Source organism: Caretta caretta, chromosome 10 (genome assembly GCF_965140235.1).
Source record: "Caretta caretta isolate rCarCar2 chromosome 10, rCarCar1.hap1, whole genome shotgun sequence".
Classification (NCBI taxonomy): domain Eukaryota; kingdom Metazoa; phylum Chordata; order Testudines; family Cheloniidae; genus Caretta; species Caretta caretta.
In genome coordinates this window covers 43,373,900-43,396,826 of record NC_134215.1, presented here as the reverse complement: position 1 = coordinate 43,396,826, position 22,927 = coordinate 43,373,900, and the positions used below count along the sequence as shown (strand labels likewise).

General features: G+C 51.7%; 1 protein-coding gene across 12 annotated transcripts in view; it reads right to left on the bottom strand.

Moving 5' to 3' along the window:
• CELF6 (CUGBP Elav-like family member 6) overlaps positions 1 to 22,573 on the bottom strand; it is a 242,235-nt gene extending 219,662 nt beyond the window's left edge. For all 12 annotated transcript variants that reach the window (XR_012670191.1, XR_007358668.2, XR_007358667.2 and 9 more), the window contains exons 1-2: positions 22,313 to 22,573; positions 2,559 to 2,641 (exon numbers count right to left, since the gene is read on the bottom strand). Coding sequence is in view for 9 of the 12 variants with exons in the window: in XM_048865634.2 (XP_048721591.1) it covers positions 2,559 to 2,641; positions 22,313 to 22,547 (318 nt within the window). In the remaining 3 variants the exon portion in view is untranslated. The remainder of the gene's footprint in view (positions 1 to 2,558; positions 2,642 to 22,312) is intronic.
• Between the last annotated feature and the right edge of the window lie 354 nt (positions 22,574 to 22,927).

Here is a 22,927-nt window from a genome sequence, read left to right as displayed (position 1 = left end):
CCCATCATTTCTCCTCTGATGAAAAGCCGACCTGCAAGACCCCAATATTTGTTACTGCTGAGCACAGTGCAACAACATAAAGAAGCTACATTCACCATGAGTACTCAGACACCACAGCTGCTCCGACAGCTGAACTATGAACCCTCTGTTCCAAAAGCATCCCTTCCCTACCACCACCACGTGAACTACATATGAATCTCTTAGCAGTACTGAGGCTATGACACACAGTTGAGCACGGCTGATTGCAACACTGCCATCTACTGGCTGCTCTGGCACACTAGCGAGAACATATGGACATTGGGCTGTTCATTATGAGCTTGTCTTCTCTACAGTCTGTACTCATATTTAACACACGTTAACGAGGCACAAGACTGGTGGGGCAGAGCGGTAAGGAGACCCAGCTGCTATTCCCAGCTCTTCCATTGACTTCCTATGGGAGCAACTCACAAGCCTGCTGTGTGCCTCAGTTCCCCCATCTGTACAATGGGGACAAGGCCTAACCCATTTTGGGGGAGGGGGCAAAGCTTAACCATTCATGTCTGTAGAGCTCTGTGAGTCCTCAGAGGGAAGGCAGCAGAGGGGAGCAAGCTGCTGTTATTCCTGCCCCTGTGTTATCTCATGCATCCCTGTACCCCTCTTAGCTTCCCTCAGAATGAATCCTCTTAACCCCAACCAAAGCCTGACAGGGTGGAGCGAGATCCTTGTGACAGCCCCCATCTCTGCCTGGGCTGGACACTTTGCATGTAGCGAGGTAGAAGATTCACGTGAGCATGCCTATGTTCAGATGCCGCCTGCGCTGAACGCACCCGCACTGCCTTGGGCTGGAGAGCTCAGGAGAACAGCCTTTCTCAGGAGAGCCTTGGTGCCTTCGGCTGGGGATCCAGACGGGGACTTAGGAGAGCAGAATCCAATTCCTGGCTCTGCCACACATCCCCCGAGTCTTGGCCCAGTCACCCCGGCCAAGATTTGCAAATGTGACGTGTGATTTTGGGTGCCCAAGCCGAGATCCCTGACCGGGGTCAGACTATGTGGGTGGCTGCTCAGCACTGCCTGGAACCAGTACGCTTTCAGGTTTCTCAGGGCTGCTCCCCTAAAATCATCAGCCACTTCTGACTCACGGATTGGTACCAAAGCAACAGGCATGCGCACCATGTGTGATCCGTTCTGCGTCATGCTCTGTCCTCCCTGCGTGGTGGCCCAGTCACAGGTACAGGTTGGTGAAGATGCTACAGCCTTAGCTAACAGAGATGCCTGCCTGCCATCCCAGGTCTGACGCCCACCGCTGACAACCCAACCGGGAGCGCGGTGCTGCACACACAGATTCTCTGCTCTCCTCCGCAATTGAGGACCAAGCCAGCTTGGTCTTCCCACCATCACAGCCCGAGGGCCTTGGGAATGGGCTAGGCTGAGTGGAACTGGACCTCCTGTTCCCACCAAACCTACCTCACTGGGTGCCAGCCAAAACACTGATCACTGTATCTTATCCCCTTCTCTCCCCGCAAGTGAGCGAAGGCCCCCAGGGCCAGGCTGAACAGAGAATTTGACCACAGGGAGGCGAGAGCTGCCCCAAGGGGCATGCTGTCCTACCCCCTCAGTCCATTTCAAATCAGTAGTGTTATTTTGCTTTGGTAGTTCATATTCACACCTGGATTTCCAGGCATCTTTGCACCTCTGGGAGGGATTCACTGCTGGGCAGGGGGCCAAGGCATCAGCCAGACGTGAGCAGAGCTTTGGCTTCGTGCTGGCCCCCTGCCCAGGGGCTGAATCGCCCCTTCTCTGTAAATAAGAAGGATCCCATGCAGAAGCAGCCACTGGACTCCTACAAGCTGAAATCCAGGTTTTCTTGCATTCTGGATTGGGCATGGGATGAATTGGTGGGATGAATCTCCTCTGACACACACAGGAAAGAAAATTACATAACAGCCCGAGCACTTCTCAGGTGCATTGGAGGCTGAAGCTACCAGGGAAGGAGCTAATGTAGAATTTATGATAGCAAATGGCCAAAGGCCCGTATCCCACTTGCTCCCAGATCTGTTCTCTCCTCACAAGCAGATTCAGTTCAGGGAGGCAGAGGAGATGCACTAAACCTGGATGCAACCCCACATACCTGGGGATCTGGATTCTGCCCTCCCCCTGCGACACTGGCCCTGGGGCTAGCAGCCTGGCTGCCACTGGGGTGCTGCTCGGTTACCAGTATGTGAGAGTAGGAGAGATGCTTCCAAACAGAGAGAAAACCCAGGGGGTTTACGGCAGGCCTCGGTGAATGAAGGAAATTAACCAAAAAATAACCCCAGTGATGCCTCAGCCAGCACAGAATTCGTAGCCCTGAAACAGCTGCAGCTGCATGGGGCCAGCTCCCCAGCTGGAGTAAACGGGATTTCGCAGGGCACAGCACTGAGGATTTGGCTTGAACTCACTCTACTCTGACAAACGATCCAGATCCCATAAGCCAAGTAGTGAACTCAGGTTTGCCCAGATGCCACCCACTCACGTCGGGCTGCGGACTCTGCCCCACCGGCCATTCCCGATTCCCCGAAGAACGAGCTGGTGTCACTTACCCCAGGTAACGTCTTCTGCTCATGCAGCGCACTCTGGGCTTTCAGAGCAGAGTCCCGGGCACAGTATGTGAGGAAGGCGCAGCCTGGGGAGGGGAGAGAAGGCAGTTATTGCACAGACGCCGAGCCAGAGCTCCTGCCCAGACGACAAACCCAGCACGGAGTTGACATGGCGCCTCTCCCCAGCTGCAGCGAAGGGCACATGGCAGCACGGAAAGGGGCGACTAAGGTACGCAGGCAGGCGTGCCATAGCCAGTCCTCAGCGAAACCCTGGCCAGGCAGACTGCAGACTCCCACCGCTCTGCAGTGATCCTGGATAATGGCCTCTCCTGAGCACATCCGCCCCGCTGCGTCTCCTGAGCCTCTTTCATGCCCTGAAGCTCTAGCACTGCCCTCTTCCAGCTCGGCCCTCATCACCCCAGTTCACCAGCAGAGTCCCGCTCTGTGCTCAGCTCCCGCTCTGCGCCGTTCACTGATGCTGCCGGGGAGCCGAGAGCAGGACTGGGCAGCAGGATCTCACCCTGTGGATGCTGCAGGAGCCACACAGAGCCCGGCTTGACCCCGCCACGCCCTGGAGAGCGTGCTGGGCTGGGGCGCAGCAAACAAATCTCTTCACTGGCCACCTGCAGACACCCAAGTCTTGGAGGCCTAACAAGGGTGAATCCTGCGCTCCTCGCCAGGGAGGGGTCAGCAAGGCCCTGGGTAGGGGGCACCAAAGAGGCTCCAACATGTCTGTCCCTCATGCTGGGTCTCTTATCATCACCTTCTCTTGTCAGGGGCGCGTGCATGCTGTTTCTGCTATTACTAGGGAGTCAGTCCAATCATTCCTACCACCTGTGGGCAGAGGAGCAGTCTCACTGTATCCCTGTATCCTAACACGGCACCACAACCACCACTGCATTGGCACCGTCACTGGCATTGCCCCTGGGGAAGCCTGGGGCTGGCTGTGCCATGGAGACTGACTGTAAGCCCCAGGGAATCGATACCGAAATTTGGCTGTCCACCCAGAGGGGCCCAGTACTCGGTACTGGCTCCCCTGGCATGGAGACCAAAGCTGCAGGCCCCGCCTGTCCACGGAACTGGGTCTAAATCACAAATGAGGTGATGTGGATTTGGCCGCTGTGCAAGGACAGTGCTGGGTCCAGGAAGAGGGGAAACGGGCTTGGATCTAAGGCAATCGGAGTGCATTAGCCAGGTCTGGTTAATTGAAATCAGCGAGCAGAGCCAAACACACCAGGATTAAAGCAAATCCCTCCAGATTAACAAATCAGCAGCACTAGGCTGCCAAGGTGGGGAGATGGGGATCGGACCAGGTTGTGGGGAGCAGGCTGCCCTGAGACAAGGCCCTCCTTTGAGCACAGCCACACCCTCATGCCATTACCCCCACCTCCAGTTGGGGTCACCCCTCCCCCAGAGAGGCTGGGGCAGCAGTATGTCTCACATATCCCCAGGAGCAGCCCAAGTCTCCCTCCCCTTGGGCGATGCAGCAGGCATACCCTCTGTCCCCCAAGGAGGCAGGGGGCACCCGCAGTATTTACCCCCACAATTGGGGTGTATCTGCCTGGGGCTGGGCTCTTCTCATGCTGTTGGGGTGAGGCTGGCTGGGCTCCCAGAGCAGTAGGGCTGGGGGTTAACACTCCCTTGAGCTGCCTGGGGCTCTCAGAGCTATTATCTCAGGGTCTCTGCAAACGCAGGCGAAATTGTTGCACCCAGGTCATGTTTTCAAGCTTTTCTTCCCAGCCAGGGGGCTCAGAATCTTCCTATTGGTTTTTAATGAAAGCTGATTTCCTCACATGGCTCCAGGAGCTGGCCCCACGCAAGGGCCTACAATGCCCATGTCAGACCAGGGACGGGCTGTACAGTGAGGCTGGGCAACATGACGGGGTGTGGGGCAGAGTGCAGGGCACTATCCCTGCCTGGATCTGGCCCAGACTGTTAGACCCAGAGGTGGGTGTCTCCTCCCCAGTTGCCCCCGCACAAACACCCTTCCCCAAGACAGACGCTACCTTTCAGTCATTTAGTAGCTAAAAGACTTCAGCCACTGAGGGGTTAATGGCCTAAGAGTCCATGAGGAACTGCTCTCCCTGCGATCAGCTGTGGAAGCAGCAGTAAGTACTGATCTCAAAGGGCATGACTGATTGCTCTTCATCCAGCCGGGGTTCGGACAGTGAGGGTGGGTCCAACTCATCCCCGATGTAATGCCAATGACTACACCAGGGATAAATCTGTCCCCTTATTTTACAAGCATTTCTCACCTTTCGTCCCCACACACCTTATCCAGGGATCACTTCACCCTCTCCTGAAATGCAGCCCCTTCTGGGGTGAGTCAGGACAGCTGTTTCACAGAGCACAGCAACACTGCCCCATCAGGTAACCAAGGGTGATCCAACCTCCACCTGAAATTGCCATAGGGAATTTGGGGAGGTGGGCTTTGGCCAGGACCCCAGGGCTCAGCTCCCTGACACTGTGAAAAGGGCCCCGGGATGATCTCTGATGGCCAGGAATGCTCAGGACCTCACTTTTACATCTCCGAGCATCTACACCAGCATGGTGCTTCTGTGAGGCCAGGAACCCTGCTAGAAAAGAGGCTTCACTGGGCATCTGGTACCCTCTGCTCCTCCCTAGAGGAACTGATAATGCCCACTTGCAATAATGCCCCTGCCTGCGTCCTCTGGCCAAAGGACTGAGGGATCTAGATCAGGTGCTGTCATGGCTTGAGCTAAAGGCCCAGGCTGGAACAGACTCAGAAATCTGGATAGCCACTGGACAAGTCCAAAGCCCCACCCTGTTACCATCGGTTGCCCATTACAGGCCAAAGCTGGCCAAGGCTGTGACGGGGCACGCCTAGCACAAGGGGGGATTCCTCATTTCCATTCATTGAGGGTCAGCCAGATCTTCTTCTCCAGGCATGCGGTGGCAGGGTTGCTGTTTGAAGGTGTCCCGTCAGTTCAGGTGCCCAGCACTGCGGGAAGCCTGCTGTGTGCTCTCAGCAGTGCTGCGTACGCTCTCCCCTTGGGAGCAATGGCTGTTTCCAAAAAGGCATTCCCTGGCTTGGGTTCATAGTCAGCTGGTTGTGGGAGGCTCAAGTGCAGGGCATCCTGGGAAATGTAGTCCCAAATGGCTAGCAGAACTGGAGAATAGGAGCTCGTGAGTGGGGATTCTGGGAACTGGCTTGCCTAGAAAAGAGAAGGGGCTGCCCAGCTGTCCTTTAGCCAGAAAGCAGTGATCATTCCCACTGCCAGCCATGGGTCCCTGTGAGTCCTGGGTGTCAACCCCTCTGGCCTCAGCATCTGCTTCTGGGGGGTGATGGGGTACTTCTTTTGGATTCCTACTTTCCTGCAGGAGTCCAGTGGCTACCTAATGCTGCCCTCAGCAAAGGAGTCCCTTAGCATAGGGAAATCCACAGCTGGCTTAGACAGCCCAGCCCCAGTTGTTCTAAGGTTAGCTGCTACACAATGCACTCATAGACTCATACACTTTAAGGTCAGACGGGACTAGGGGAACCAGATGTCCCGATTTTATAGGGACAGTCCCGATTTTGGGGGCTTTTTCTTACATAGGCACCTATTACCCCCCACCCCCATCCCAATTTTTTACACTTGCTATCTGGTCACCCTAGACAGGACCATAGTGATCATCTAGTCTGACCTCCTGCACATTGCAGGCCACAGAACCTTACCCCCGCCCAACACACACTCCAGTAATAGACCCCCAACCTCTGGCTGAGTTACTGATGTCCTCAAATCATGGTGTAGAGACATCAAGTTACAGAAAATCCACCAAACTTGCAAGTGATTCATGCCCCAGGCTGCAGAGGAAGGAAAAAGACCTCCAGGGTCTCTTGCCAATCTGACCCGAGGGAAAATTCCTTCCCGATCCTAAATATGGCGATCAGTTAGATCCTGAGCATGTGGGCAAGACCTACCAGGCAGATACCTAGGAAAGATTCCCTGTTATAACTCAAAGCCCTCCCCATGTAATGTCCCATTTCCAGCCATTGGGGATTTTCGCTACTGGCGCTTGTGAAGTGGCTTCTTGGGAGCCAGTACCTGCAGGCACAAGTTAGACCAGCCCCAAGGATGCTCTAATTAGTGCTACAGGCTGGTAAAATTGCAGAGGAAGGGGTGGACCACCTGTTCATGCTCCACTCCATGTGCACTAAGCATCTTTTAGTGCACATGGGCTCTGACCTAGGGCTTAGGCTAACATCTTTAGACTCCTCTTCCTTTAACCCTGTTCTGTCTGGCTATTTCTACAGCCCCTTCACCCCACTAACATGGCTTTATCCGGCTTACATCCTGCAAGGTCAGAAAGATTTATTATCCCCATTTTTCACAGATGGGGATGCAAGGGCCAGAGAGAATTAACTGACTTGCCCAACAGGCAGGAAGTCTGTGGCAGAGGCAGGAATCAAACCCAAATCTGTGTCCGTCTCCTTAACCACAAGGCTTTCCTTCCTCTCCTGAAGCCTGGCATGACTCAGAGGGGAAGCACTACCTGCCACTTCCTGGAGTGTCACGTTTTTTTCCACCGAGGTCTCCCAGCCAAGCAGTGACCATGTCTGACCCTGTTGAGCAGCCAAGATACAAGCAGACCAAGGTAGAAGCATGTCCAAAATCACCAGGATGCTGGCCGCCTGGCCTTGCTTTACCTTTGAGATATTTGCATGCCAATGGCTGGCTTGTAAAGTGATTTCTAGGTCTGCTGGGTTTGAAATAACAGGCCAGAGTCTCCCCCGCAGCGCTCAGCCCCCCTCCCAGCTCCCAACACCCCCTTGCTATAGGATTTTATCCTGCTGAGAAAGGTGGTGCCCCGAGGCAGGTGGGGCGTATCACAGCAGCATGGCATTCAATGGGAATTGTGACTCCTTTGGAAACCTCAGCCTTGCTGCCTCCACTGAAGCTAAATGGCACTGACAATGCAGCCCCAACAGAGGGCGCTGAACACTTTAAAAGCTGGCCCAGAGTGAGTAGCTGTGTCCCAGGCGCCCCCTGTTGGCAACAGATGGGGCTACACAATTATGAGTAAAAAGAAAAGGAGGACTTGTGGCACCTTAGCGACTAACCAATTTATTTGAGCATAAGCTTTCGTGAGCTACAGCTCACTTCATCGGATGCATACTGTGGAAAGTATTTCTACACTTTCCACGGTATGCATCCGATGAAGTGAGCTGTAGCTCACGAAAGCTTATGCTCAAATAAACTGGTTAGTCTCTAAGGTGCCACAAGTACTCCTTTTCTTTTTGCGAATACAGACTAACACGGCTGTTACTCTGAAACCTACAATTATGAGTCTGTAGCCAGGGACGTGCCAGGACATGCCCAGGTGGGCACCCTGCCCCGTGTTCCCCACCTGTAGGACGTTTCACCACAGGAGGCCAGGGCGGGGTCTCTGCCCTAAGATACTCGCTGGTTCTCGTGGTTATTTTGGGACAGATGGACAGCAAAGATTTGAAGATCTGTGACACGTAGGACATTGTGTTCCAAAGCTGTGGGAGGCAAAACCGGTCACCTGGGGCAGAGGCTTTCAGCGCTCATTCAGGCACAAGTGAAATCACTGACATCCATGTGACAGTCAAGACAAGGTGCAGGTTTGGGCCTTTACAAAGTAGCCCAGGAAGATGACGCTGAATAGCGGGACCATTGGCGGGGAGAAGGGTGGGCAGCTGAAGGTAACGAAGCACCCTGGCTTTGAAAAGAGACTGGAACTGTGTAACAGGGGAAAGAAGGACACAGATTACAGTAGTCAAACTCTGTCTCATGAAAAGTGGCTCCCAGCTCTCTGGACAGGCCCAGCACTGGGTGGCCAGGCTAGAGGGTGAGAAATACCCCAGTAGCCAGGAAAGGACCTTGGCAGTATGCACAGGCTCTAGGCTGCAGTTTATCTGTTTCTTTTATCTGTGATCATGTTTTCAATCCTAACGCTGCCTTTTCTTGGAATCATCATCTTCAGTTTGGTGAAAGAAACGTCTCTTGCCTTTCCCAGAGACACAGCTCATGCAGCATGGAGCAGAGGGGAAACAGCGGATGTGTGCGCATTGTGGGTGTCCAGGGTCGCGGGGCTGGGCATTCAGGTGTAATGCAGTGGGGTGTATAGACAGGTGGGAGAGACCTGTGCCCCAGGCCAGTGCAGAACTCTGCGGGGAACTAGCTGTATAGATTTAGTGCCAGCTTCTCTCTGCTCTGTCCCAGTGACTAGGGTTGCCAACTTTCTAATCACACAAAACCGAAGACCCTTGCCATGCGCCTTCCCCGCCCCTGCCCTGCCCCTTCTCCGAGGCCCCACCCCTGCTCACTCCATCCCCGCTCCCTCCGTTGCTCACTCTGCCCCACCCTCACTCACTTTCACCAGGCTGAGGCAAGGGGTTGAGGTGCAGGAGGGAGTGAGGGCTCAGGCTGAGGGTGTGGGCACCAGGGGGGCCAGAAATGAGGGGTTCAGGGTGTGGGAGGGGGCTCCATGATGGGGCAGGGAGTTGAGGTGTGGGAGGGGGTGAGGGCTCCAGCTGGGGGTGTGGGCTTAGAAGTGGGACCAGGGATGAGGGCTTTGGGGTGCAGGAGGGGGCTCAGGGCTGGGGCAGGTGGGTTGGGGTGTGGGAGAGGGTGGGGGTGTGGGCTCTGGGAGGGAGTTTGGGTGCGGGAGTGGGCTCAGGACTGGGGTAGAGGGTTGGAGTGTGGCAGAGAGTGAGGTGTGCGGGCTCTGGCAGGGTGGCACTTACCTCAGGCGGCTCCCAGAAGCAGCAGCATGTCCCCACTCCGGCTCCTAGGTGGAGACACAGCCAGGTGGCTCTGCGTGCTGTCCACACCTGCAGGTGACGCCCCCGCAGATCCCATAGGCTGCAGTTCCCGGCCAATGGGAACTGCGGAGCCCTCACTTGGGGCAGGGGCAACTCACAGAGCCCCCATGGCCACCCCTGTGCCTAGGAGCCAGACATGCTGGCTGCTTCCAGGAGCCATGCGGAGCCCGGGCAGCTAGGGAACCTGCCTTAGCCCCACTGCGCCACCCACTGTACTTTTAGAGGCCCGATCAGTGGTGCTGACCAGAGCTGCCCGGGTCCCTTTTCTACTTGGTATTCCAGTCGAAAACCAGACACCTGGCAACCCTACCAGTGACTCACTCAGGGAGCCTAAGGCTGGGGGTGGAAATTGCCAGCCTACAGAGGAAAAGAGTGGGGCTCTCAGAGCAAGAAGTGGGGCGCTTGTTTTGCCAGTAGCAGTGGGCACAGACGAGGCTACCCCCAGGCAGTAGTGATTCGCCCTGAACCTCTTAGGTAAACCCAACAGTGCCACATTCTTCCTCCCGCACTCTTTGTAGAGCCCAAAGTTGTCTATGGGGTGTGGGGAGATAGCCCCCTCCAAACAAGGCAGAATATTGGCTGCTCAACACCCTGCTGCTCATAAATAGAGTGTCTGACTCCACCCTCCACTACACAGGCATCCCCACAGCCTCGTCCCAGCAGGCACTGGGCTCTGCGGGACCCTAGGATGTTGCCAAGTTCTGGTCAGGGATCTGGAGGGCCTGGCCCTGGGACATTACACAGACCTTTCCCACCTCCCAGGCACAACCTGCAGTCTTTGGAAAGTGATGTCCCATTAGCTGACAGTAACTTCCTTCTGGGAAACCCTGCCTTCTGGAGGTGTCCTTACTTGGGTTGCCAAAACACACGCTCAAGCCCCTCCCACCAAATCCCACCCCTTAGCCCAAGTCACACCCCTCCCTTCCAGATGGCACCCTGAGGGAATTCCCTCTTGGCTGCTGGGACACTGGGAAAATCCGGACTCCAGTCTCTGTCCCCGCCCCCTCTCCTGGATCCCCTCTCTTCTTCAGCACTCTGCCACACAAGTTTCTAGTCCGAACCCTTGTATGTCTGTGCAATAAAGATTGAAGAACACATGTTGCTTGCTGCAAGCTGTCTCTGTTATAACGTGTGTTTAGTTTATGGGAGGGTTACTGTGAACGCAGCGGAATAGTCAACAGCCAGTCTAACCAACATCTGTGTTCTGTGGGGTGAGGAGGAGCTGGAGGGAGAGGACTGTATGTGTGTGGGGCGGGGGATGACAGGGAGAGGGGCTGTGGAGGGGACAGGACATGGGCCTGGGTGGTAGGCAAGCCTTGGATTGGCTGTTTGAGGGAGTCTGTATTTTACTAAAAAAGAAAAGGAGTACTTGTGGCACCTTAGAGACTAACAAATTTATCTGAGCAGAAGCTTTCGTGAGCTACAGCTCACTTCATCGGATGAATTCAGTGGAAAATACAGTGGGGAGATTTATATACCCAGAGAACATGAAACAATGGGTGTTACCATACACACTGTAATGAGAGTGATCACTTAAGGTGAGCTATTACCAGAAAGAGAGCAGGGGGGAAAAAACCTTTTGTGGTGATAATCAAGGTGGGCCATTTCCAGCAGTTGACAAGAACGTCTGAGGAACAGTGGGGGTGAGGGGGTGGGGGGGGGGGAATAAACATGGGGAAATAGTTTTACTTTGTGTAATGACCCATCCACTCCCAGTCTCTGTTCAAGCCTAAGTTAATTGTATCCACTTTGCAAATTAATTCCAATTCAGCAGTCTCTCGTTGGAGTCTGTTTTTGAAGTTTTTTTGTTGAAGAATTGCAACTTTCCCCCCCGCTCTCCTGCTGGTAATAGCTCACCTTAAGTGATCACTCTCGTTATAGTGTGTATGGTAACACCCATTGTTTCATGTTCTCTATGTATATAAATCTCCCCACTGTATTTTCCACTGAATGCATCCAATGAAGTGAGCTGTAGCTCACGAAAGCACATGCTCAAATAAATTTGTTAGTCTCTAAAGTGCCACAAGTACTCCTTTTCTTTTTGAGAATACAGACTAACACAGCTGCTACTCTGAAACCTGTCATTATGCAAGGCACTGAATTTAGCCGTATGGAATGGAAATCTATCAACTTCATGAAAAAACTCATGCTGATACAGATAGACATCATCTTCCTTTCCAAATGCAAACAGATGGACATCATACCAAAAGGACTGAAGGTAAAAAATCCATTACAATCTACATACCACACAGACTACGCTGACAGCTTGTGCCACATGCTCTCAAAGAAACTGCGGAACCACCTGATCAACATCCTCTACAGCAAACAGGGAAAGATTAAGAATGAGCTCTCAAAACTGGATATTCTCATAAAAAAACAATCTTCCACACAAACTTCCTCGTGGCTGGACTTTACAAAAACTAGACAAGCCATTTACAACACACACTTTGCTTCTCTACAAAAGAAAAAGGACACTAAACTTTCTAAACTACTATATGCTACAAGGGGCCACAACAGTGGTTCCCTTAACCCACCCAGCAATATTGTTAATCTATCCAACTATACTCTTAGCCCAGCAGAAGAATCTGTCCTATCTTGGGGCCTCTCCTTCTGCCCCTCCACCTCCATGAATATGATACAGTTCTGTGGTGACCTAGAATCCTATTTTCGACGTCTCCGACTCAAGGAATATTTCCAACACACCTCTGAACAACATACTAACCCACAGAGATCTTCCTACCAAGACTACATAAAGAAGGATTCTAGGTGGACTCCTCCTGAAGGTCGAAACAATAGACTGGACTGCTACATAGAGTGCTTCTGCCGACATGCATGGGCTGAAATTGTGGAAAAGCAGCATCACTTGCCCCATAACCTCAGCCGTGCAGAACACAATGCCATCCACAGCCTCAGAAACAACTCTGACATCATAATCAAAAAGGCTGACAAAGGAGGTGCTGTCGTCATCATGAATAGGTCGGAATATGAAGAAGAGGCTGCTAGGCAGCTCTCCAACACCACTTTCTACAAGCCATTACCCTCTGATCCCACTGAGAGTTACCAAAAGAAACTACACCATTTGCTCAAGAAACTCCCTGAAAAAGCACAAGAACAAATCCGCACAGACACACCCCTGGAACCCCGACCTGGGATATTCTATCTACTACCCAAGATCCATAAACCTGGGAATCCTGGACGCCCCATCATCTCAGGCATTGGCACCCTGACAGCAGGATTGTCTGGCTATGTAGACTCCCTTCTCAGGCCCTACGCTACCAGCACTCCCAGCTATCTTCGAGACACCACTGACTTCCTGAAAAAACTACAATCCATTGGTGATCTTCCTGAAAATACCATCCTGGCCACTATGGATGTAGAGGCCATCTACACCAACATTCCACACAAAGATGGACTACAAGCCATCAGGAACAGTATCCCCAATAATGTCACAGCAAACCTGGTAGCTGAACTTTGTGACTTTGTCCTCACCCATAACTATTTCACATTTGGGGACAATGTATACCTTCAAATCAGCAGCACTGCTATGGGTACCCGCATGGCCCCACAGTATGCCAATATTTTTATGGCTGATTTAGAACAACGCTTCCTCGGCTCTCGTCTCCTAATGCCCCTACTCTACTTGAGCTACATTGATGACATCTTCATCATCTGGACCCATGGAAAAGAAGCCCTTGAGGAATTCCACCATGATTTCAACAATTTCCATCCCACCATCAACCTCAGCCTGGACCAGCCCACATAAGAGATCCACTTCCTGGACAATACGGTGCTAATAAGCGATGGTCACATAAACACCACCCTATACCGGAAACCTACTGACCACTATGCCTATCTACATGCCTCCAGCTTTCATCCAGACCACACCACACGATCCATTGTCTACAGCCAAGCTCTACGAAACAACCGCATTTGCTCCAACCCCTCAGACAGTGACAAACACCTACAGGATCTCTATCAAGCATTCTTACAACTATAATACCCACCTGCTGAAGTGAAGAAACAGATTGACAGAGCCAGAAGAGTACCCAGAAGTCACCTACTACAGGACAGGCCCAACAAAGAAAATAACAGAACGCCACTAGCCATCACCTTCAGCTCCCAACTAAAACCTCTCCAACGCATCATCAAGGATCTACAACCTATCCTGAAGGACGATCCATCACTCTCACAGATCTTGGGACATAGGCCAGTCCTTGCTTACAGAAAGCCTCCCAGCCTGACACAGATACTCACCAGCAACCACACACCACACAACAGAACCACTAACCCAGGAACCTATCCTTGCAACAAAGCCCGTTGCCAACTGTGTCTACATATCTATTCAGGGGACACCATCATAGGGCCTAATCACATCAGCCACACCATCAGAGACTCGTTCACCTGCACTTCTACCAATGTGATATATGCCATCACGTGCCAGCAATGCCCCTCTGCCATGTACATTGGTCAAACTGGACAGTTGCTACGTAAAAGAATAAATGGACACAAATCAGACGTCAAGAATTATAACTTTCAAAAACCAGTTGGAGAACACTTCAGTCTCTCTGGTCACTCAATTACAGACCTAAAAGTTGTAATTCTTCAACAAAAAAACTTCAAAAACAGACTCCAACAAGAGACTGCTGAATTGGAATTAATTTGTAAACTGGATACAATTAACTTAGGCTTGCATAGAGACTGGGAGTGGATGGGTCATTACACAAAGTAAAACTATTTTCCCATATTTATTCCTCCCCACCCCACCCCCCACTGTTCCTCAGATGTTCTTGTCAACTTCTGGAAATGGCCCACCTTGATTATCACTACAGAAGGTTCACCCCCTCCCCCCTGCTCTCCTGCTGGTAATAGCTCACTTTAAGTGATCACTCTTGTTACAGTGTGTATGGTAACACTCATTGTTTCATGTTCTCTATGTATATAAATCTCCCCACTGTATTTTCCACTGAATGCATCCGATGAAGTGAGCTGTAGCTCACAAAAGCTTATGCTCAAATAAATTTGTTAGTCTCTAAGGTGCCACAAGTGCTCCTTTTCTTTTTGTGAATACAAACTAACATGGCTGCTACTCTGAAACCTGTATTTTACTAGTCTTTGCAGGAGGGGAGGCAAGTATCTACTTCCTGATCTCAGGGCAGATGAATGTGGTGTCTCCAAAGAGGCATAGTACAGAGGTTTGGAACTGAAAGCACAAGGACTGTGAGAAAAAAGAACTATCTGCGCTGGCAGCGTTGCCAACGTGTGGGTTCAGGACAATTCCTAGATCCCCAGGTTGCAAAAGTTTGCAGGAGAGCAAGGAGAACACCACGGCATGGGGATTGCTGACTGCAGGCTGATTTGGGTGGCGAGAGGTGGCCCACATTGGCCTTGCGTTCAGCCCACTCTGCAGTGTCTAAGGAGGTTGTGATCTACCCGCCATTGTGGTAATTCACTCAGGCAGAAATGACCTGGCCCTTATTCCCATGTGTCCCTCCTACAATGTATGAGAGCAGCTGCGGACGGCATCAGAGATTTGCGCCCAGGAGCTGTGATACTTTTCTCTGATTTGGCTGTGCCCAGGCAGCCTCAACACAGCCTTCTTCCAGCAAGGCCCCAACAGGCCCTGTCAACACCTTGCCCACCCCACACTTGCTGAAATGTGCCAGCTCTTCCCCTCCTCTCACCACCCAGTCATGCCCCCACCCTGGATTCCATCGAACACTATTAAAGGACAACACAAAAAGGTTGCCCAGGCCACTCGCCCGCTCTTCCTCTCGAGTGGGCAATGGCCGACAGGAATCACTGCCTGTTTGGTACAGGAGTGTTCGTGCTGTAAGGACATAGGAGGGTTGTGACAGGGCTGTGACTGTGATCTGAGGGAAGATGCATGTTTTCCACCCCCTCCTGTGTGAGGAAAGGAAAGGGGTGCATGTCCAGGATGCACCATGTCAGTGCAGAAGTGCCTGGGTTATGGTGGTTGCTGGACATCGGTCTTTGATTCCAAAGGATCGTGCCAGTTGTGTGATGGAACATGAGAGGATGCTAATGCTTTAATGATGGTTAGGTGAGGGTGTCCTGGCAGTACACATAAGGGAGCTGTACAAGGCTGTGAAGTGCTTCTGAAATTGAACCTGTGGGGACACTTTCTGGGGCCGTGGCTAAGTGTGTGAGTCTATTCTGGACTTTACAATGCCAAGCAGGCCTGCCTACTGCCTCCACTGGCCCTCCTAATCCCCTGCCTGCACCTGAAGTGTACCCGCAGCATCCCCCCAGCTACTGCCCACTCCAGGGGAACACAGAGAAGGTGGGGCAGGCAGCCTCTTGGGGTTTTCTATTTCCCTTTTGCCCTTGACTAGTGTCTGATGGAGTCCTGTGGGTGAGTGAACAGGCTGTGAAAGGAGGGGAAGAGTTTGTATATTTCAACAATGGTGCAGCTGGCAGTGTGAAGGTGTGTGCATTAACAGGTCTGAAAGCGGGCAGTTAAGGTTGTCTGGGTGACCTTAACGCTTTTCGGACATTTGAGTTTTGCTCAGCATTCAGGATTACCAACCACTAAGCAAACAGAACTCTGTGCTAAGGTCATTTTCTACCACTGAATTTCAGATCAGACCCATACGTCAAGCAAGACACCTGTTGCCTCCACCTATACTCAGACAAGCTGTGTCACTTCCGCAGCATGTTTTGCTGCCTAGAGAGAAATTAGTGAGCATTGACATGGCCCAGAACATCACTCAGGGGATGTCCTCTCCAGACTGGGCAAACTAGAGGAAAGGAAAGCAAGGTGCTGTCAGAGCCCCAGGAAGGGGGGTTCTTTTGCCTAGGAGAGATCTCCTGAGCATCCTATGGATCTTTGGGGGGGTCTCCAGCACTCAGTGCATAGCTGCTGTGTTCACCACCCCTCATTAGCACAGCTAATGTAGCAGTTATATAGAGGCCCAGCAGGGGTCCATGCAGCTTGATGCAGCATTAGCTCCAGCTCAGAGATCCTTGGGGGCAGCAACAGAGCTGCTAAGAGGCTGCTCCCCACCCCATACTGCTAGCTCAGCCCTGACCTTGGTATCCACGGGAGCCTCCACCTCCCAGAGAAACTTCTCCTGGGTTGGAGGAAGGTGGGAAGATGCCACCAAACTGGCACTGCTCCCCACAGGTGACCTCCAGGGTTGCTCCCCCCAGGTGGCCCCCCAGGGCTGATCCCCCTAGATCTGGGTCTCCTCTACTAAGGAAGCAGAGAGGCTGATCCAGCCTTGGCAGTCCGTATTGTCTGTACATCTAGGTACTGGCGGCACACACCTCTCTCAGCCAGCATGAGTGCTGCAGCTACTCTGGTATCTAGTGTCCATGCACTCCTGCCCGTGGTGAGTGGGTGGATATTGCTCTGCATTACACCCATGCCACTGGAGCTTTGTCATGAGTGGCTCACACGGCATTCCCCAGGGGGTGCTGTGTGTCACACAGACCTTCCCAGACTCTCCAGGGAGCTGGTAACCAGGGAGACCATGTCACTGTAACCTCTTCTCCCTCAGCAAGCCAAGCCACTGGAAAGAGAAAGGTTCCCTACCTCCACAAGCCAAGAGGGCAGCCAGCCCATCCCTGCCCCTCTGCCTGGCCCAAGGGGCTGAAAATGCTGCAGGCAGCTAGACTCTGGCTCTCCGGCCATTATTCATATTCCTACAGCCTTGCCTCTCCCTTTCTTTCTCTCCCAACAGGCCACCAGCAAAGACCAGCAGCGGCTGTTTTGCCAGGCAATGGATGTGACACTGTAGCAACCCAACGTCCAGACCACGATGGCTGGTTGGTGGCCTCAGCATGAGCTGAGCTAATGGGTCTCAGACCAGGTCCTAGAGGTCTCATGAGAGCTGGCACCAGCTAGACCCCCTGGCTGAGAGTCACCAAGGACTGACTGTGATGTGGAGAGCGAGCTCCCCTCTCACCGGAGCAGTGACGCACACTGATGGGGCAATGTGGGAGGATGCTTACCCTGCAGTCACCCGTGCAGTCCCTGTTCTGTGGACAAACATATCCCCATGGCTGGCAATCCAAGGCCTTTCCCAGCATAACCTTTACTTGACTCCAAAAGCGCTCTACCGAGAGAGCTCTCCATGCATCAGGAGAAGGGCTCTGCTGAGAGCCAAGCTGGGGTGCCCTTGTAGGACAGGGTCACCCCACATCTCAGGAGAACACAGCCCATCTCAGCCACATCCCCTCAGCTCCTCAGATGGGCACAAAGGCATTTCAGGAGCCAGGCCCCAGCTTAGTTTGCACTGGGTATGCTAATTCTGCAAGGAAGGGCTTTGATGTGCCCCTAACCAATGTGGGATTGGGAAGAGGGAGCCTTGCATGGGCTACAATTTGTCATCAGAAACCAGTAAGCCCCACAGAGATCAATGGGCTTTGGACTAGGCCCTTCAAGAAAGACAGCATTTTCCCAGCTGTCTCTGATCAGGAGCATGAATTGTGACTCTGTCTACAGCAGCATCTATTCGCTGAACACTCCCAAAGTTGGCTCTTCTGCCACATTGGATCCTCTGGTGGGACCCTCAGTCCAGACAGGGGTCCAGGCACTGAGATTTCAAGCACCGCATCTGCTAACCCAGCTCAATGCAGGTTCTGTGCTTACACGCCTGGTGTCTAGCAGAGCCCTCCTGGCTGCTGAGGGAGGGCAGCTGGTGTTAGCCAGTGAAGTTAGGCCCTGTGCACATAGTATAGCAGGACAGATCTCCCTCCCCCGCCCTTCACAAAGTCTCTCTACACTCACATTATGCAGACACTTAGCTTTTGTATTTATACTCTTACACCCAACTCTGGCATTTATATTCTGCCTCCCTAAATTCCCCCTGCAAAACTGAGCACCTTGGTCCCATTACCTCCCTCTCCTGAACTGTTGTGCCTCGCACCAGTACACTTGCAATGCAATGCTCCCCAGAGGCAGCTGCATTTCAGTGGTGGACAAAGGCAAAGAAATAAACACCTCTTCATGTCCCCAGAGGCAGTCTGTAACACGCCCTGGGGTTCACATCCCCAGAAGCTGTCTGTAACACACCATGCACCAATTCTTCCCGGCAAAAGGCACTATGTACCAATACAGGGGATTGGATGTTGTTGGTATTAATTACTATAGTACATAGGAAGAAACCACAATCTATGTTGGTGCAGATCGTGTGTGTGTGCGTGCGTGTGGTCTCCCTGGCCCTGTGTCTTCGTGCTGAAAGGAGCAAAACTGGTGCTGCCAGTTATTTCCTTCTCTTCACAGCTCCTTTTCTTCCTTCATTAGACATTTTGATTCACTTTCTCCAACCCCCATCAGCTCTGTCACCAAATCTGGGTCCAGAGGCTAAATTTCAATAGCACATTTCAATTCAGTCACAAAAAAAATCCTGAAGACTGAAGGAAGAGCTCAAATCTCAGCAGTGACACCGTACGGAAAAATTGTCAATGAAGGAGGGAGCAAGGAGGGATGGTGCAGATGCCAGATCAAAGAGTGAAAGGGGTAGAGAAGGGAAAAGTAAGAAGAGGGAAAAAATGAAGGAAAGCAAAAATGAAGGGATAGTAATTCTGGGGAATTCAGAGTGCTTTGCTGTTTATGAGACATCATTTGTGCCCCAGATTTTTGTTTCAGAGTGTTATTGTGATGGGAAATACTCGGGGATGATGGACAGGACTTAGTGTTGCAGGGAAAGGGTTTGTAAAACTATTCTAGGAAAGGTTTGATTGGTATTTTAAATTTAAGGCAGGAAAAGGGTGCAAGCAGAAATCTTGTCCTTATGGGTCAAGCCTAGTTCAGCTGAGCTCCTTCCAGTGCTGAGTGCTAAGAAAACACTCGATAGATAGACAGAGAGACAGATAGATTAGATTAGATTAGATTAGATTAGATTAGAGAATGTAGCCACCTTCTGCTACACTACAAATTTATTATTTTATTTTCAGGATTAAACTACAAGGGTGAATTTTGACATCTTTTGATCTAATCTCTTTGGGCCTGATTCTGATCCTCTTAGTAGCATTGCCCTCAGTAATTCCTACTGATTGTAAAGGGGTTATTCCTGAGGAGAGGGGCTACTCAGTGTGAAAAAGGGAACTGGTTTCTGGCCCTTTCAATATCACATGCTTTGGTTTGTGACTGAAAAATGCAACTAGCGTAAGATTTCTCAATCTGGTGCGCTCTTACTCACATGAGTAACTCTGCCACAGTCATGTGAGTAAATGCTCGTTGTTATGTATAAGGGTTGCACAATCTAACCTGCACTGTTTATATCTCTGGCTGGCAAAACTGACAGCACAATTTGCCCAGCCCAGGCACAAATCTATTTACCCCGTCTTTATTATGCTGGTGAAATGAATGAATGATATTTCACTTGAGTTTCGCAAAAAGAATTAGCCAAAGCAAACAGGAAAGAAGAATTTTGCCCAGCTCCCTGTATGCTGTATACATCTTTCTCTTCCAATTATTTTATTAGGTCCTATTCAAAGCTTCTTAAAGTGATATTAAAACAGCAGCAAAACAGTTTCCCTTCAAAAAAAGTAAATATTTAATGAATGAAATTGACATTGATGCATTTTTAATATTGGCACAATTAAATCTGCCAGATGATTAAGTATTAATAACTCTTAATAAGTGCAATCAACTTGCCTTCAAATAGAATGAATTCAGGAGTGGAGCAATGCAAGGAGTGTTGCCATCAGCCTGCAATGGGATAGACAACAGCGATTGGGGGTGGCCAATTTGTTCTGTTTGTTTAGCAATCTTTAAACTTCCTTTATGTGTAATGTATTTACTCTCCTGTGTAAAGCGGGGAGATCACATGCACTCACACAAATTATCTTTTGGCATTTTAGAAAAGTTGCTGATGTAAAATTTAAAATATCCAACTAACGCCGTTTAGATACTAGCCATTTATGTCCCTTTCCTATCAGCTGTCTGCATTTAGAATATTTACCATTTCAAACCAACTCAGCACTCTCCTCCGGGTTGGGGGGGGTGGGGGTGTGGTTTGCAGGAATCTATCTATCTATCTATCCTGAAATGTCTGGTAGAAGTTCTGAATGCACACGCATGAGCTAGCTCCACTCCAAAGCTTAAAAAGTAAAGAGGGATGACATTTTAATGAGATGAGTGTCTCAAATTAAAATGCATTTTTTCAGTACGATATTTAAAATATCAGCACAAGCCTGATTATTTTTCTGGACTGGGGAAGGGTAACAGTAACAGACCTGAGAACTAGAGAGTTAAAATGGCCAGACAGTTGCCAGCTGCGGAACAATCATCCATCTATCATGTTAAAGACCAAGTTTCATTTTGGCTTCCTAGAAACTCCAGAGAATACCTCTTGCTACCTGCATCCTGTAGTCTCATTTTATGTCTTGGAAACCATTCTGTTCTTTCCATCTGGGAGAGATCTGACCTCCCATGTACCAGTTCTGTGCTTCCCCCTCTGTTTCAGTCATCTGGTGCCTCTACCTGAACTGGGGCTCAGCATTATATAAACCCCTTATCTCAGGAATCCTACCTGGGAAATATTGGAAATCAAGGAGTAATGAACTCACGCATGGTACAGGGTATTAACTCCTAATTCTGCAAAGGAGAAAGCAATCAGGATTACAAGGCCTCTGGTTTGTATTTAGCAGGGGAGCTTTTCAGAACAGCCATCCGAGGAAAAGTTGCAAAGGCATGGGATGATTTTATTATTGTAGATCTTTCAGGAGGGGCAGTTTTGGGGATGGGGGACAGTGATCTAAGCTCCCACCTGGTCAGGTAGTTCTGAAATTTACCAGCTTTCATTACCCCTCTCCCTTGAAAAGAATCCCTCTGAGGAGCAGAGAATATTCCATGACACATTTAAAGCTAAACCAAGATTTTGAAACATAAGTAGGGAATCCGTTATCAAGCAGAGTCGGATTTGGATCCTCTGCTTTTTACAAATCAAGAGGGAGTACCTTACTTCTTTATTCCTTTTAAAAATACAAAACAGAGTATTTGTTAAGGACCTAGCTGGGATGGATGAGGAACATTTATTGTATTACAAATCAGAGCATTTACCTAGACGCAAACTGAGTCTGCTTCCCTCGCCTAGCTCTTTGGCTGCTGCTACTCAATTGGTTTACCCCTTTGCTTTTTGCATGCTACTACTTTCACAACAGTTGCAAGAAGTCACCCAACAGGTAATCCTTTCCAGGACTGCTTCCCCCCGACTTTCGACATTCAGCGAGGTTACCAGCTGCCAGCCGATGACAGACACCATTTTTCCCTGCAAAATGTTGTTCCTCAACTGCAGTATAAGCCCAGCCATAAACACCCCATTATTATTATTTAAAGGGATCAAGAGGTTTTATTCTCTGTTTTGAAGTGATTTTCTCTCCAGCTAGAAACCTAACCGAAAAGCTGCCCCCCTCCATGGGCACGAAAATATTGATTTGTAAACACAAACTCAATTTTTTGGCACTAATTTAAATCACTAGACAAAGAAGGAGAGGTAGGCAACTCCCAGTGCCTAGCCCCCATCCATGCTTGAACCAGACCACTCCTGGTAAATGTGGCAAAGCCAGCAGTTACCGATGGCACACACATGGGGCTCAGCCCCACAAGGACGGGGGGAGGGGGAAATGTATAACCAGGCACCCTGCTCTTCATCTGACCCAACTTTACCCTCTCCATGGCTCAGAGTCCTGCGATCTGGGGGCAGCTGCAGCGGGGCTGGGTGGGTGACTGGAGAGTGTCTGGGTGCAGGTGTGGATGCTGGGGGCCAGATCCTCTCCCCCTTGCACACACGGGGCCTGGGGAGCTGGTGGGCTTTGGGGGCTGGGTGCACAGTGCAGGTGGGGGAGCTGGGGCAGTTGAAGCAGGGCTGGGTGGGTAATCTGGGGGGGTGTGGGGGCTGGGTGCATGGTGCAGGCGGGGAGCTGGGGCCGGGCCCCACTCCCCCCAGCAGCCGGCCCTTTGTTGCTCCGGGCCGGGGCCCGGGGGCGCCCCTACCTTTGTGCATGCCGGTGAACCTGTCCTTCAGCACCGTGAGCTCGTAGATCTTGCCGAACTCCTCGAAGAGGGGCTTGAGGTCCCCCTCCTCCAGGTTGCGGGGGATCTGCCCCACGAACAGCTTGATGGCATCGTGGTCCTTCATGGCGATGCCGGCCGGGCCGGGGCTCAGCCCGTTCATCCTGGCGGCGCTGTCCGCGGTGCTGAGCGCGGCGCCGCCGCTGCCCGTGGCCATGCTCCCGCGGCCGGCCGCGCTCCTGCTCCGCGCGCGGGGCCGCCTCTGCGCGCCCCTCCGCGCCCCGCTCGCGCCTGCCCCCCGGCCGGATGACGTCAGCCGGCTAGCCCGCCACGAGACGCAAGGGTTTAGCATAATGAGGCAGCGGGAGCCAATCAGAGGGGGCAGCCGGCAGCGGGACAGGGGCTGGGAGACAACCTCTCTCCCGCCCCCTGCCAGCCCCGCTCCCCCGCGCACGGGGCTGGGGGTGCCCGGGGCGCGGCGGGGAGGGGGCTGCGGAGCGGCAGGGCGGGGTGGGCTGCACCAGCCTGCTCCGTGGGACTGGCACCGGGCGCCGGAGCCGCTCCGAGAGCAAAGGGAGCTACTATTGCCGCAGATGC